Consider the following 14,924-nt stretch of genomic DNA (forward strand, 5'->3'; position numbering starts at 1 on the left):
TTGATTTTGAGTTGCTCTGGACATGATTGGCCCAGATCCTTTGGAACCCATAGGGGGTTTACTTCCCAGGTTCATGCCAAGTTGGTTTATGACTGGAGAGTTGGCGGAGGCTCCCCCTTCCTTCTCCACTGCCAGCGCATAATTCTGCACTCTTGCATGCTCAGAGCAGACAGCTTTGGCTGCAGATGGTGCTTTCGGAAGGGTCAATTACAACTGGCTGCACTTTTGAAGCAGCTCCCCCTCCGAGACCGTAAGCTCCTCTGGTGTGGCTGCCTTATCTCCCCCCCCCCCAACACACATTTCACGCCACTGGTTCTTCTGAAAAGACCCTTAATTTGCCATCTTTGTGCGCAGCAAATGATAGTCTCCCTCTCTCCCATAATATAGCTGCGAGGGTGGGAACCTCATCCTTTCGAAACATAAGCAAGAATGCAATTTACCCAGATAGCACTCATGACTAGGGTGGTGGTGACCAGAATACCAACCCTTTTGTATGGGCCCTTATTGCTGGAACGTCATGGTGGAAAAGGGTTGTGTCGTGTTTCTGGTGTTGACTCCGGTTTGTGTTGTCTGTATTTGTGTGTTGGTGTTGTGTTTGCTTTCCTTGTCATGGATTGCAAGTTTTGCATTGATTTCCAAGGGGAGAGCGGCGTTAAATCCAGATTAACAGGAGCGGCAGCCTTGTGACACTCTGACACCAAGCTGGCTGCCAATGGCACCCTCTGGATGTTGCTACACTACAACTCCCATCATCCCTGGCCACCGGCCCTGGTGGCTGGGGCTGATGGGAGTTGTAGTCCAGCAACCTCTGGAAGGCAGTGATGTATCTGAGGTGCAATTCAGAGAGGTACAGTGTGCCCCAGTACAATGTCTAGTAGCTGTTCCATCGGGCTACAGCTGGGGAGGGAAGAGAAGGAAAGCAGAACCACTCCACAAGCACAGCAACTTTCAGTTCCACCTCTTGAACATTTCCACCCCAGCTGGTCATTAGAAGAACTTGTAGCTAAGAACTTGAGCCTGAGTTTGCATATTTCCTCCTCCCTCCCAGTCCGTTTTCCTCTTGTGTGATGTCTTTTTTAGATTGTGAGCCTAATGGCAGGAACTATCTTGTCTTTACTTTTTAGTGATTTGTAAGTCACTCTGGAAGCCCTTTCTCTTTCCCACCCCCCTTTCCAAAGACTTGGATTAAAAAACAAAACAAACCTGAAGCAGTTAAAAGTTGTTCTGTGGCCACAGACGGAAGCATTCACCAGACAAGATTGTGCCAACAATCCATTTTGAGGAGTCTGTCTTGGCATGTCCCACAAATGGTTGTGTGAATAGCCCCATTTCTGAGTCGACCTCTGTGTAGCATTGCGCTGTCAAGCAGAAACGCAACTGGTTTTTATACTTTGCTATACTGCTTGGAAGCTCGTTTTGTCACGAAGCGGTGTATAAGTTAATAGCAGCAGTAATAAATAATAACAATTGCATCGTTTAGATACAAGCCGTAGCAAAAGCGAAAGGAGCATGAATTAGTAATGTTTCCCCTAGTAGAAATCGGTGCAGTTTGACAGTCCTCAACTGTGACTGTTTCCAGCCTGCACTCACTGCCCCTTCCTGCATTGCTTGGCCTCCTGGGTGATGTCGTGGGGGAGAAGGTGAGGATGAATGATGCTCTGGGGGTAAGAGAGCTGCTCCAGGGCCTGGAGGTCTGCCCAGTCTACCTGGAGCCCTTCCACCTTTAAGAACTGAGCTCAACACTTCTAAATTAGAACACCAGAGGAGCCCGCTGGATTGGACCGCAGGCCCATCTAGTCCAGCCTCCTGTTCTCACACTGGCCAATCCGATGCCTCGGTGGGAAGCCTGAAAGCAGGGCCTGAACTCAGCACCCCTCTCTCTCCTCGTGCGATTCCCAGCAACATGTTTTCAGAGGTACGTTGCCTCTGAGAGTGGAGGTAGAAAATAACCATCGTGGCTAAGCGCCATCAGTAGTCCTACTACGTGAGTTTACAGAAGCGAGCGAATTCCATAGTTTAACTGTGCGCCATATGGAGAAGTCCTTTGTCTCTCTCTCTCTAAGCCTTGGAGCGTTTCTGCCATGAACGGAAGGATTCCTCCCATCTCCTAATTTGCCTTGGCTTCAGCTTACATCAGCTGTAAAATGGGTGCACTGCTAGCCTAATCTGGCTGCAAAGACCATTTTAGGTGTGTGTGAAGTGTTTTGAGCTGATCTAATGACCAGACGGTGGCGGTGGGTGCAGTACTGTTAATTGTGGCCAGCTGATTATCTTCCTCTGCTCTTTTTTCTTTTTTGGGGGTGGGTTTAATATGACAGCCTTCCCAAACCTCACCCCCTCCAGATGTTTCTGGTTACAACCCCCCTCATTCCTGACCACTGGCCATGCAGGCTGGGGGTGATGGGAGTTGTAGTACGAAAACGCCTGCAGGAAAGGTTGGGAAGGCGGGTGGATGGAAACTTTTTTTTAAGCAAAATGCTTTTTGATTTGCTCAACCAAAGAACCAGCTCTTTGGACACCAGCCAGGCTAACCAGCTTGCTTTTTTTTTTTGGAATCAGGTGGAAATCTACTTGCACAGACAATAAAAAGATTCAAAGGTGGCACATAGAAAGTCAGTGGGTTGCATCCAACTATGTTTTACTCAGAGTAGACTCAATGAAATCAATGGAAGCTAAGTTACCCATGCCCATTTTTTTAAGTGGCCTGCTCTGAATAGAACTAGCATTGGCTAGAACTCAACTTGCTGCCCCCCCAAAGGTACCACAACATTTTAAAATATATGTTGTAATATAGTCACTGGCTGCATCAGGACATCCAGCTAAATTGTGGTTTAGTGAGATATGAATGAGCCTGGTCTCCCCCTGAGCTTGTGTTTCTCCCCTTCCTTTCTTCTTGCACGGAAAGGGGGAAGGAGCTTAGAAGCAAACAGTTTTGGTTTTAACCACAGTTTGAAGTGTAGTTTAAAACAACTATAGTTAGTTGGAACCAGGGGTGACTAACTTGTGACTTGCAGGCCATGTACAGCTGCCCCAAAAAAGTTTGTGGCCCCCAAGACTCAACCATTTGATTTGATATTAGCATTCCACTTTTCCAACAACAAATGCCAAGCTCAAAGCGGCTCACAACAATCACAATTTGTCATTTTTGCCGAGGCTCCTGTCCTTTTTTTTAAAAAAATATATCGTGAACAATGATTGGTTAAATATGTTTTTAAATAGTGTAGAACAGCTGATGGGAAAGTCTTTCAGAAGGTAGCCTTGAGAGCAATAGTTCTCACTGCCCCCAGTTTTGCCCTTCATCCACACCCACTATGACATGTGGCCATGGGTCACCAAGGTCCTCGGCCCCAAAGAGTTTGCAACCCCAGTTCAATTTGTTTTATATTAAACCATAATTACTGTTATCTGTGGTTTTGTCACTCCATATGACACAAGAAACAATGGTTAGCCAAAAGTGGAAGCAAAGGCTTCCAAACTCCTATTGGCTGTGTGCAAGGAGGAGAACAAGGAAGTGCTCAATAGGTAGCACTGCTCCTACAAGTAACTCTAAGCCATGGTTTAGTGTGACATTCAAATGCAGCCAATGACTCCTGTTGTTTTGCACAGCGCATTTTACAATATACATGTAGTGAGAATCTTACTAGAGCCCATGTGCTTTGCCACTAGTCCTTAAGAAGTTGGTTTAAACTGTTGTTTGTCATCTTAAATGCTTTATTTCTTAAATACGTGGCAGAATGCCTCCCAGTGCAATCCTATACATGTCTATTAAGAAGCAAGTCCTATTGAGCTTGCTCTCAGGTAAGTGGGTTTAGGGTTGCACATTTCATCCTTGATAAATGTGCCTGGGATGATTGCAATGGTGGCAACTTTCTGCTTTGCCTACATATGTGAAAAATGTGGTTGTGTAAAACTTTCATCACACTGAAGTCCTGCTTTGAAATGAACGGGCCACTAATTAGCCATTAATTTCAACTGGACTTCAAGTGCTACCAAATCTGCAAGTCAGGGTTTGTAACACTTAGGGTTGCATCCAGCTAGGTATTGGACCTATTAAAATTAATAGACCTAAGTTAAACGTGTTCATTAATTTCAGTAGGTCTACTCTGACTAAATTTTTATGTTGTGGTATCTATGAAGGGAAGAGCCTTAATAGTTTTGAAATGTGCCATCTTTTTTTCTGCCTCACCTTTTTGGGATCCTATTTCCTCTTGTTTTGTGCTATCGGCTTAGGAAAATTATCTCATTTTTTTTTTAGTCCAGTCGGTCCTACCTACAACGTGCACCAAGTTTTTTGCCTATTACGAATGTAATCTTGTGCCTTCTGCTCCTTACACCAGCTTGAATGACAGTTCTAGATTTTTTTTTTTATTAATTGATTTTTAATTCATTTTTACAATGGCTTTCACTAACAAACTATAACTAACTGTGGTTGTTTAATTACAGAGGGAACATACCCACGCTAAACAGGTACAGTAATTATCCTCTTTTTTCAGATCTGAAAAAAAATAGTTTAGTTGTTAGAAGGATGTATAGCTTTTAACTAGCTTTAGGTTTTAACAATCTAACTTTTATTTTTTTAATAGTTTTTGGAATCCCCGTTCTCACCCCTGGAACCCTAACAAATCCTCCCCGTTTTGTGCTACTTCGCTTTCCTCCTCCTCCTCCAAACATGTTCCTCTGCTGCTGCCGCCGCCACTTCTTTCTGTCTCTTTATGCATTTTAAAAGCCAACTTTTGCATGCTGTGAAACTTTTAACATCACACGCTTGCGGGCTTAGCTCCCCTGCTTTTGAAACATTAGTTCCAGGCCTCATAGCAGTGCAATCTAAAAAGCTTGTCTTCTCTACTTCCCCTCCCTATAACAAGATGGCCGCCAACTGGCCTTCCTCCATTCGGGTTTAGTAGAATGGATACCTTATTTTTGGCTGCTTTTCCACAGGAGATACCGAAAGCATTCTTCTTACGAGTTTCCTGGACAGGCACCCATATTACGCATGCTGGGCTGTCATATTTTCCAGTTGGGATCAGGGCTTAGCGTTGCTTAGCCCCCCTCCCCTTTCCTCTCGTAGCCTGGAAGCTTTCCGGCAAAAGGGAATCGAGAGCAGGCTGTTTGCCTTGCATGCTCCCTTCCCCTTTCTAGTTTATTGAACTAGGAAATTCAGCGAACAACACCTTGAAATGAATATTTGCAAATCACACTTTTATATAAAATATCACAAGGTAGCATGCCACCTAAAATACAACCCGCAGTGACAACAATTATAAATAGCAGGCATGTCAGTAAAAGCATCTCAGGTTCAAAGGGCCTGCCTGAATAAGGTTTTTAGAAACAGGTGGGTAGCCATGTTGGTCTGCCATAGTCGAAACAAAATAGAAAATTCTTTCCAGTAGCACCTTAGAGACCAACTGAGTTTGTTCTTGGTATGCACACGAAAGCTCATACCAAGAACAAACTCAGTTGGTCTCTAAGGTGCTACTGGAAAGAATGTTTTTAGAAGGCATCCGGAAAGGGGCAGGGATGCCTTCTATTGGCAAGGAGTTCCACAGGGTGTAGGACCTGCCACGCTAAAGGCTCGGCCCCTGCTGAAGGTCAGCTGGAGTTCAGGGGCACCTGTGGGGCCTTGGCTATTGAGGTGAAGCATGAGGAATGAGGTGGTTCTTAAGGTAGTTTGGGCCCAACTTGCTTAGGGCTTTGTGAATGAATGCAGGAACCTAAGACCTGGCCTGATAGCACATTGGTAACATGTGGAGCGATGCATTGCCAGAAGCCCGCTCCTGTGAGCAGCCTGGCCTCTAGCTGCATCTTTATTATTTCTATGATTAATTAAATTTGCATACAATGGAACCTTGGTTCCCCAATGGCTTAGCTGACGAACAAATCGGTTCCCAAACGCCGCAAACCCGTAAGTAAAGTGTTCTGGTTTGTGAACGTTTTTTCAGAAGCCGGACACCCACTTCGGCTGTCGGCGTTGTTCCAGGGGCCAATCGGCCAATCAGAAGCCGCACCTTGAACGTTTTGGAAGTCGAACAGACTTCCAGAATGGATTGAGTTCTCGAACCCAAGGTCCCATTGTACCGCCCTTCATCTGCAGATCTCAGGGCGGTTCACAACCAAAGATTACAACAATATAAAAAACGCAAGGCACATAGTAAATATAAAAGCAACAACAAACCAATAATCCCCCCTCCCACAACACCTGGTGACTAAAGAGGTATAATGAAGGTGCCAGGCAAGCCTCCCTGGGGAGAGCATTTCACAAACGGGGAGCCACTGCAGAAAAGGCCCATTCCCGTGTTGCCGCCCTCCGGACCTCTGGCAGAGGAGGCATCTTCTGGACCAGATGCAAGGACAGCCCCACGTCAAACGTGTTATAGCAATCAAGCCCTGAGGTTACTAATGCACAAACTGCAAAATTGGCTCAGCATGGTCTGTACTGATCGGCAGCTGCTCTCCAGGCTTTCAAAGACGTCGTCTTTCCCAGTCCTACCTGGAGATGCTGAACCCGGGACCTTTAGCATGCAGAGCAGGTGTCCAATTTTGACTGAGTGTAGAGCAGAAGGCTGCCTGAGGGTTGACCCACCAGCCTTGACGAAGGGGCTCCCATCCGCTCATCTCTCTGCACTGGCCAAACATCACAATTGGCTGGATCCATTCGCCCACCCCGAGTCTACATTGTCCAGTCAGTGACTCTTCAGGTTTTCAGGCAGAGGACATTCGCAGCCCTACCTGGAGATGCCGGTGGTTGGGCCTGGGACCTCTTGCATGTGAAGTAGCTGCTTTAGCCCTTCCCCAGATTAGAATCGGGAGCATATTCTAGTCAAACCACTGGTCCATCTCCCTCTTGCTAGGGAACTCTGGGGACTGAAGTTCTCTGAGGGAGAAGCCTTAACAAGCAAGAATTTCCAGGATTCATTGGAGAAACCTGTAACTTGAAAACTAAAGCATACAGTGCAGACAGGGCCTTAGAGAGCACCTGGTTGGGGAAAGCTGTACTGTCTAAAAATTTGCTTCCGATCCAATCTGAAACAGTTTGGAATGAGGTTAGTTCCCCCACCACAACCACGGTCAAAAAAAGAGGGAAATGAATGTGTCTGATTATAAAGAGTCTGTACTGGTCTCCCCCAGCCTGATGCTCACCATATGTTTTGGACTACAACACCCATCATCCCGAGCTGGAACAGATAAGGTGGCTGGGAGTTGTAGTTCAAGAAGTCTGGAGGGCGCTAGGTTGAGCAAAGTTGCTTTGTGGTGTCCTTGTGTGTGTGTTAACACATTTCAATACAAGTGGTTGTTTTATTTGTGTGCGTTCGTGTATATGTCTGTTCGTAACCTTAATTTGCAATGGATTTCCTAAACCTTTTAAAGCTAAAAATAATCCTTGTCTTAAAAAAACAAATAAACCCAAAATACATCCTGTCTATCATCTATATGTCAAAGAAGTTCATAGCATTGGCACAGAAGAACAAAAACTGGCTGGGGGTGATTGGATGATAAATTCTGCTGGAGCATTTGGGAGTGACGTTTATATATGTTGTCTTATTTTTATTTATTTATTATTTATAATCTGCACTTTGATTAACTATATCAAGGCGGCACTACATCATGCAGAATGTAGTAAAATCTGCCCATGAATGTGCACAAAATATAATTTAAAAAACCAGCATCAGTAGATACCGGTTGGTTAAAGAGAGGAATTCATATTGCGAATGGACAGTGCGGTATTCCAAAAAAGTCTGAAATAGGGCAGGAACGGTTCCCACTGAACCCTCAACTGGCAGGGAGTTTCACAGGGCAGGGTCTTCTTCCCTAGAGGCTCAGTCCCTAGTGAAGGCCAAACCAACTTCAGGGGCGTGAGGAAACCACCAGAAGGGTCCTTTTAGAGGATGTCAACGGTTAAGATGGAGCATAAGGAACCAGATGAGACCAACAGCGAGTCCAGCAGTCAAGAAGGTGGTTTCTGCTTTAGAGGGGGCAGATGGGGCTCATTCACCTGGGAAGGTAGCCCGTTTAGGAGAAGGAAAACTCTGATCCTAAACCTCTGCTGCCTTGCGAAGTACCTTTGGGAGAAGAAAAGGCTAAGGAATAAAACCTACACTAATCTGGAGTGGAGTCCCTAAGATGGTTGGCTGGTGCCTTGCACGCCTCTTTCTGGGAACTCCTGGAGCCCAAACATCTTGCTTTCCTTTCCTTTGGACCACATCTGTGAGGCCGAGGGGGGAGGTCTTGTCGTCTGGGCTGCCCAGGGCCTCCATAGACATTGCCCAGACTTGCACCCCAGGGAGCTAACATATAAGTTTGACTTCACACCAGAGGCACATCCCATTGTCTCTCGAGACAGACGGGTGCCAATTTAAATTAGATACATAAGCCATAGGTAACGGAAATGCCACATGACCAAATGTGGTACAGCATGTGGCGGGTTCTTGATGATAAGGACCAAGTGGTGATTGCCACCTATCTGCATGTTTCCTGATGAGGCTTTTTAAAAAATAAAAAAAAATATCGTTTATTTCAAAGCGGTTTATAAAAAAAGATAAAACAGTAAAATCGAGGGGTGGTTGGGGGGGGCATGGAAATCGCAACCTTCGTTGAAAACACGAAAAATAAAACACTAAAACAGATTAGAATCACCTCAACTTTCTAAGTGTCTGGGTAGGCTTGTCTATAAACAGGAATATTTCCAGCAGACTCCAAAAAGAGTACAGTGAAGGTGCCTGTTTGATTTCAATAGGCAGGGAGTTCCAAAGGGCAGGTCCTGCCACACACTATAAACAATTGAGTTCTTCAAATGCGGAATGGCACCCGTAGTGGTGCCAATTCAGCCGCTGGAAGCGGTTGAGTGGGCGCACGTGGGGTAAGGCAGTGTTTTTCAACCTTTTTTGGGCAAAGGCACACTTGTTTCATGAAAAAAATCACGAGGCACACCACCATTAGAAAATGTTAAAAAAAAATAACTCTGTGCCTATATTGATTATATATAAAGTAATTTTCTTGAATAGGAATCAAATAAACACAAAGAAAGTATTTTATAATTACTTTATTATGAAATAGTAAGTAAACAGAAATATGAAAAATTATAAAATACTTTATTCAGTGAGCAACCAGGGCCTGTTTGGCTGAACACAAAGCTGATATTCTGGCTGGAATTTTTCCCACGGCACACCAGGCAACATCTCGCGGCACACTAGTGTGCCGCGGAACAGTGGTTGAAAAACACTGGGGTAAGGGAATCTCGTAGGTAAACGGGCCCCAAATTATTAAGGGCTTTGTATTCTAACAGGAACACCTTGAACCTGGCCTGGTAGCAAGTTTGCAACCAGTTCAGGCTGAGCAAAGGTGTTCTATGCGGACAAGGCCTCACTCCCATCAGCAATTGGGCTGCAGCATTCCGCACTAACTGTAGCTTTCAGATCAAGCATGAGTGAAGCCCCACATAGATTACATTGCAGCAATCCAATCTTGAAGGGTTTTTTTATACTTTTGATACAGTTTTGATACTTGTTTGTGTTAAGGAGCAGTAATCTGGCAAGACATTGTTCTGCCTTGAAAGAACACCTCTGGCTTCTTGTTTTCCTTTTAAAAAAAAGGCTCTACAGAATGGAAGAAGCATTTCCAACAACACAGAGTGTGTTTGGTCTCCTCTTTCTGTTCACCATTTGTATTCATTTACCCCTCCTCCTGGAGCCCTTTAACACCTATTTAGCAAATTCCCCAACAGCCTAATCTGGCTTCATTCCAAGTGTATTGGAGATAGCTGAATAGCACTTAAGTGCATTGAAAGGCATTGTTGTTTTGTGTCCCCCAGGGGGAACTCTTGCCTTACTTTGTGCTGCTTCATGGGTTGCTCTGATAAATCTCACGCTGCCTCAGTCCCAGTGTCTCCCTGCTCTATCAAAGCTCTATTTAAATGATAATTAATTAGCACAAAGTGTGTACAGTAATCCAGGGGACAGCCGCACATTGTGTGCAGTTCAGCCACGTGAATGTATGAATATAGAGAGTGCAGTGTGTGAATGCTTCCCAAGGTGTGTAAGTCTCCTTGAACACCACGTGGCACACATAGGACTACATTGCAAAATCCATGTGGGTGTTCAAAGTAAACTTCCTTTTTCTGGAACTCTGAGTCTCAAGTTCACACACACACACACACATACACACTCCTCTTCTTGTGGGGTATTTGTTTTCTCCTTTACTTTTGAGCCCCACAAAGCCCAGCCCTTTAGGTGGTTTCAAACCACGTCCCTCTTCATGGATGCCTTTGGGCCTCTGCCTCTCCCCCTAACGTGTGCTCTTGATTTGACACTGCTGTTCCAGAATGTCCTTCTCATCCAACCTCAACCATTATGGGATGGTGCACGTGGCCAGCGTCAGCGACGTTCTCTTGGACAACTCGTTCACCCCTCCGTGCCAACGCATGGGCGGGATGGTTTCCTTCCGAACCTTCGAAGACTTTGTCCGGTAAGCAAGGGGGAGGAGCCCGTGCGTTTGGGAGAGCGTCTTGTGCCACACGCCCCCCCATTCCCTCCCCACCACAAACTTAAGTCTCTTGTGGTCTTTTTCTTGGTGGTGCTCAACAGTCCAGTTACAAAGAAGAGACTCCTCCCTTCCTGCATGCTAGGTATAAATGTGCTGCTGTGCCATTTATTGCAGGAGTTGCTCATTCAATCTGAGAGATCCCTAATATGGGCCTAGGGCTTGCAGTAGCCTTGTGCAAGCCAGATACAGGGGCAAGGGGGAACACACACTTTGTTCGTGTTTGGTCTGGCTGTGTGGAAAGAGCCCTTCTGCCGCCAGCTGCGTGTGGCTGCTATTTTTCTTCTTCATCATTCCTTTCAGGCTCTTCGACGAAGTCATGGGATGCTTTTGTGACTCCCCACCTCAGAGCCCCACCTTCCCGGAAGCAGGCCACCCGTCCTTGTATGATGAAGATAAGGTACAACATCACCCGCATGCTACCTTTTGTCATTTTGCATTTCTTCGTGCAGTAGGTGTTGATCCGATGTGTCGAGATCTTTCCTATTCCCATTAATTCAAGAGGGTTCTGGAAGCCTCTCTGTGTGAAAGAAACAAGCAGAAGGTTCATGGTGTTTGGGTTATACCTTCAGGGAAGCCGAGTACAGCTGGCTTAAACTGGCTCTGTTATCTTTTCTGTGAAGGTCACGCTGACTATAAAAGTAGGGCTAGAAGGAGCCTGGGTTTCACTTTTTTTTTTCAATCTCTTTTCCTTCTGGTGTGGTGTTCTGTATACACTGGTACGTTGGGTTACAAACACTTTGGGTTACAAACTCCACCAACCCGGAAGTAGTACCTCGGGTTGAGAACTTTGCCCCAGGATGAGAACAGAAATCGCGCGGTGGCAGCGGGAGGCCCCATTAGCAAAAGTGCTCCTCAGGTTAAGAACGGTTTTGGGTTAAGAATGGACCTCCTGAACGAATTAAGTTTGTAATCTGAGGTACCTCTGTATGGTGTTAAAGTTTAGACTTATTTTAAGTTATTGTAAGTTTAAGTTAAGCCTGCCGCAACTGAATTTCTTATGGACAGTGCCAATCCTGAATGTATTGGATTTGTGACCATTATGCTCATTTGCCTTCAGTAGCAGCAAAGCTCTGCTGGATTAAATATTAATTGCCTCTGGTCTATTTTTTGGGAATCCTGCAATGTGTTTAAGTTTTTACTCTGCTAACTATACACTAGAGTTTTGCTCTGGATCAATATTGAGTAGAATTCCATGACACCTTTGTCTGTACTAATTGATAGGGATATTGAAAGGGGGTGCATTTGTGACCTAGGTGGGGTTTTTGACTCTGCTCATGGCAGCCCTAGGGGATCGTGTCTTTGGCTGTCCACAGAAGCCCTACCACTTCATCACCTTCATTGTGATACTAAAATTCCTCGTCACTAAAACATTCTGCAATTTCTGCAGCTACCAGACCATCTCCAAGGGCAGCCTCACATAGAGTGCATTGCAGTAGTCTTGTCTCACAGTTACCAGAGCAGAGATTCGTATCTTTATCTTTTAGAAAACTTGATTACATTTCTGCCAGAAAAGCACTTTGGTACGTTTTAAGGCACATTGTTTTGTTTGTTTTACCCCAGAGTGCCAGAGACGAGCCAATTCACATCCTCAACGTTGCCATTAAGACCGATTGCGACATCGATGACGAAGGGCTGGCCAGCATGTTCAGAGAGTTCACGCAAACCAAGGTACCTGTCGCTAAGCGGGGTGGATCTATTCTTCCCTTCTTCCCCTTCGCATCAACTTCCTCTCCCCTGTGTTAGGTTTTAGATTGTGAGGGGGGGGACTGGGGGTGCAGTAATTTCACCTCTGTTGCTGTGTCCTCAGCGGCAGAACCTTCACCATCCACATCAGAGGTTGCTAATGGCACCCACAAGGGCCTTCATTGGCCTCAGGCAGGGACCTAGTCTCCTAGAAATGAAATTCTGAAGGAAGAGCTACCCTTCTAAGCTAATTCTGTGAAACTCTGGAGCCAGCCATGCCACAAATACCCAGAGCTGCCCCTCGCCTCCTCCATTGGCACTGATTTCAGGCAACATCTTGTCCATTCTGAGCGAGACAAAATTGTCAAGATCTTGCCTGAAATAAGCATTGGTGGTGGCGGCACTGGTGGTGGCAGCAGAAGCAGGTAGTTGGTGGCGGGTCAGTGGCCACTTTAGGACATAACACGAAACCATAGTTTAGTGCTGGGCCAATCATCCTCAGGCTAATGTGCTTCCACCTCCAGCTCCACCATGACCACGAGGAGACCAGAAGCATCCATTTCCACTTTCAACAAAGCACAGGTTGTTGGTCAATGGGAACTGCAGCTGACTTGGAACTTCAGTTGTCAGAAACCATGGTTTGTTCTTGGCTTATTCAGACAAACCATAGTTTTCAACTAAACACATTATTTGCCTTGGACAAAACGAACAGTTGTGGTTAGTTGAATGTTGGGTGCTTCTGATCTCCTTATCATGCGCATCTGACAGCATGTGCTAAGGGTTTCCTGGAGGGACCAGACTCTGGAATCAGTAGAACAGCCTTTGCCTACATGGTTCAGATGTTTGGGGTTACTGCTCTATCTGGCTAGGCAAAGGTTGTTGTAGAAGAAAGTCACTTTTGTAATGAGCATTACTTCCTCTCTCTTTCAAAATATATAATTTTTTTTTTTAATGTACAGTAGCCCCTTAAAAAAGGTAAAGGACCCCTGAAAGTTAAGTCCAGTCGCAGACGACTCTGGGGTTGCGGTGCTCATCTCTCTCTATAGGCCGAGGGACCTGGCATTTGTCCGCACACGGTTTTTCCGGTTCAACTGGCCAGCATGACTAAGGCACTTCTGGTGAACCAGAGCAGCGCACGGAAACGCTGTTTACCTTCCTGCCAGAGCAGTACCTATTTATCTACTTGCACTTTGACGTGCTTTTGAATGGCTAGGTGGGCAGGAGCTGGGACCGAGCAACGGGAGCTCACTCCGTTGCGGGGATTCGAACCACCAACCTTCCGATCGGCAAGCCCTAGGCTCAGTGGTGTAGACCACAGCGCCACCCGCATCCCTAGTAGCGCCTTAGAGACCAGCTAAATTTGTTCTTGGTATAAGCTTTCGTGTGCACGCACACTTCTTCAGATACCTTCAGATACTTTCTCTTTGTTATTGTTCTAATATTTAAATGCTTTAAATCTCTTAATTTTTTTTTAATTGGACTGGTCAAACGCCAAAACCAGTGCAGAGAAGATTAAATCAAAGCAATGACGGTGGATAAATTTGAAACGCGCAGATAAAAATGCATTGCATCTTGAACGTCCCCCTCTGCAGCAACACATCATTCTATCCATCTCAGAATTTTTCTTTCTCCCTTTTTATAAATAAAGTACCAAACTTGTTTTCTCTCTCTCATTAGCATGAAGATGCTGGAGGCATTTCTTTTAAGAGTGTGTGCGTTTTCGTGTCTTTTAACAGGAGGAGAGAGAGGTGTTGCTCATTAAGCTATCAAATAGCTTGATCCAAATTGTCCAAATAATTTTCCAGTCCCAGCATGTCGTGAAAAGGGTTTCCCCCCTCCATTCCCTCTCCCCCCTTCTATTTTTGATAGAAATTAGGATCGTATACTTGTAAATGACTTGTGGAGGAGATTGAGGCAGTCAGTGGAAATGGAGTTTCTCCAGGTGCTAGTCTCTAATAGCGCTATAATAGCTGTTGAGTCGCTGGGAGGTCTGCATTATTACAATGTAATCAGAATCCCGTTGCTATATACTTATTGTCTGACACTTGTGGAATTTTAAAAGCAATAACATTTTTTTAAAAAAAAAATAAAAAATAAAAATCACATTATTATTAAAGTTATTTTCTTCCTTTCTCCCTCTACGGCTGCCCCGATGCTCATTTTCAAAAGGGTTTTAACCTTAGCCAAAGCATTGTCGCCTGCGCTGGAAAGGGGCGTTTTTTTTTGCTCCTGGTGTTGTGGAATCGGAGCCCCCCCCCTCTTGCTCTCTCCATTTCTAGTTATGCTTCCCCCCAATTCTAGGTTAGTAAGCTGGGTGGGGGAGAAAAGGCATTTCCAACGAAACAGCCGCCACTGTAAAAGGGGATTAGATGAATTCACGGAGGAACCAGGCTGTCAGATACAGCTACTAGCCACAAATGGCTGTGTTCTGTTGCCATTGTCAGTGGCATTGAGCCTCTGGATACCAGTTGCCATGAGTCACAAGTGGAGAAGGTTGCTATCGTCCTCATATCCAACTTGTGGGCTTCCCACGGGCATCTGGTCAGCCACTGGGAGGACAGGATGGTGGCGGGGGTTAGTCGCCTGATCCCGCAGGCTCATCATACGTTCTGAAGGCAACAGGCAGCAGGAAATGCATTGTTAATCTGTGGAACCCACTCCCGCAGTGTGAGGCAGTGATGGCCACCAACTTGGGCGGTTTCAAA

General features: G+C 45.5%; 1 protein-coding gene across 7 annotated transcripts in view; it reads left to right on the top strand.

The window, feature by feature from the left end:
- ACACA (acetyl-CoA carboxylase alpha) overlaps nt 1-14,924 on the top strand; it is a 180,608-nt gene that overhangs the window by 69,853 nt on the left and 95,831 nt on the right. For 5 of the 7 annotated variants that reach the window (XM_033171920.1, XM_033171922.1, XM_033171924.1 and 2 more), the window contains 4 exons: nt 4,444-4,467; nt 10,315-10,458; nt 10,837-10,933; nt 12,097-12,204. In XM_033171920.1, coding sequence (XP_033027811.1) covers nt 4,444-4,467; nt 10,315-10,458; nt 10,837-10,933; nt 12,097-12,204 — 373 coding nt within the window. The remainder of the gene's footprint in view (nt 1-4,443; nt 4,468-10,314; nt 10,459-10,836; nt 10,934-12,096; nt 12,205-14,924) is intronic. The other 2 variants (XM_033171921.1, XM_033171923.1) reach the window with 1 other exon arrangement.

Source organism: Lacerta agilis, chromosome 15 (assembly GCF_009819535.1).
Source record: "Lacerta agilis isolate rLacAgi1 chromosome 15, rLacAgi1.pri, whole genome shotgun sequence".
Lineage (NCBI taxonomy): Eukaryota > Metazoa > Chordata > Lepidosauria > Squamata > Lacertidae > Lacerta > Lacerta agilis.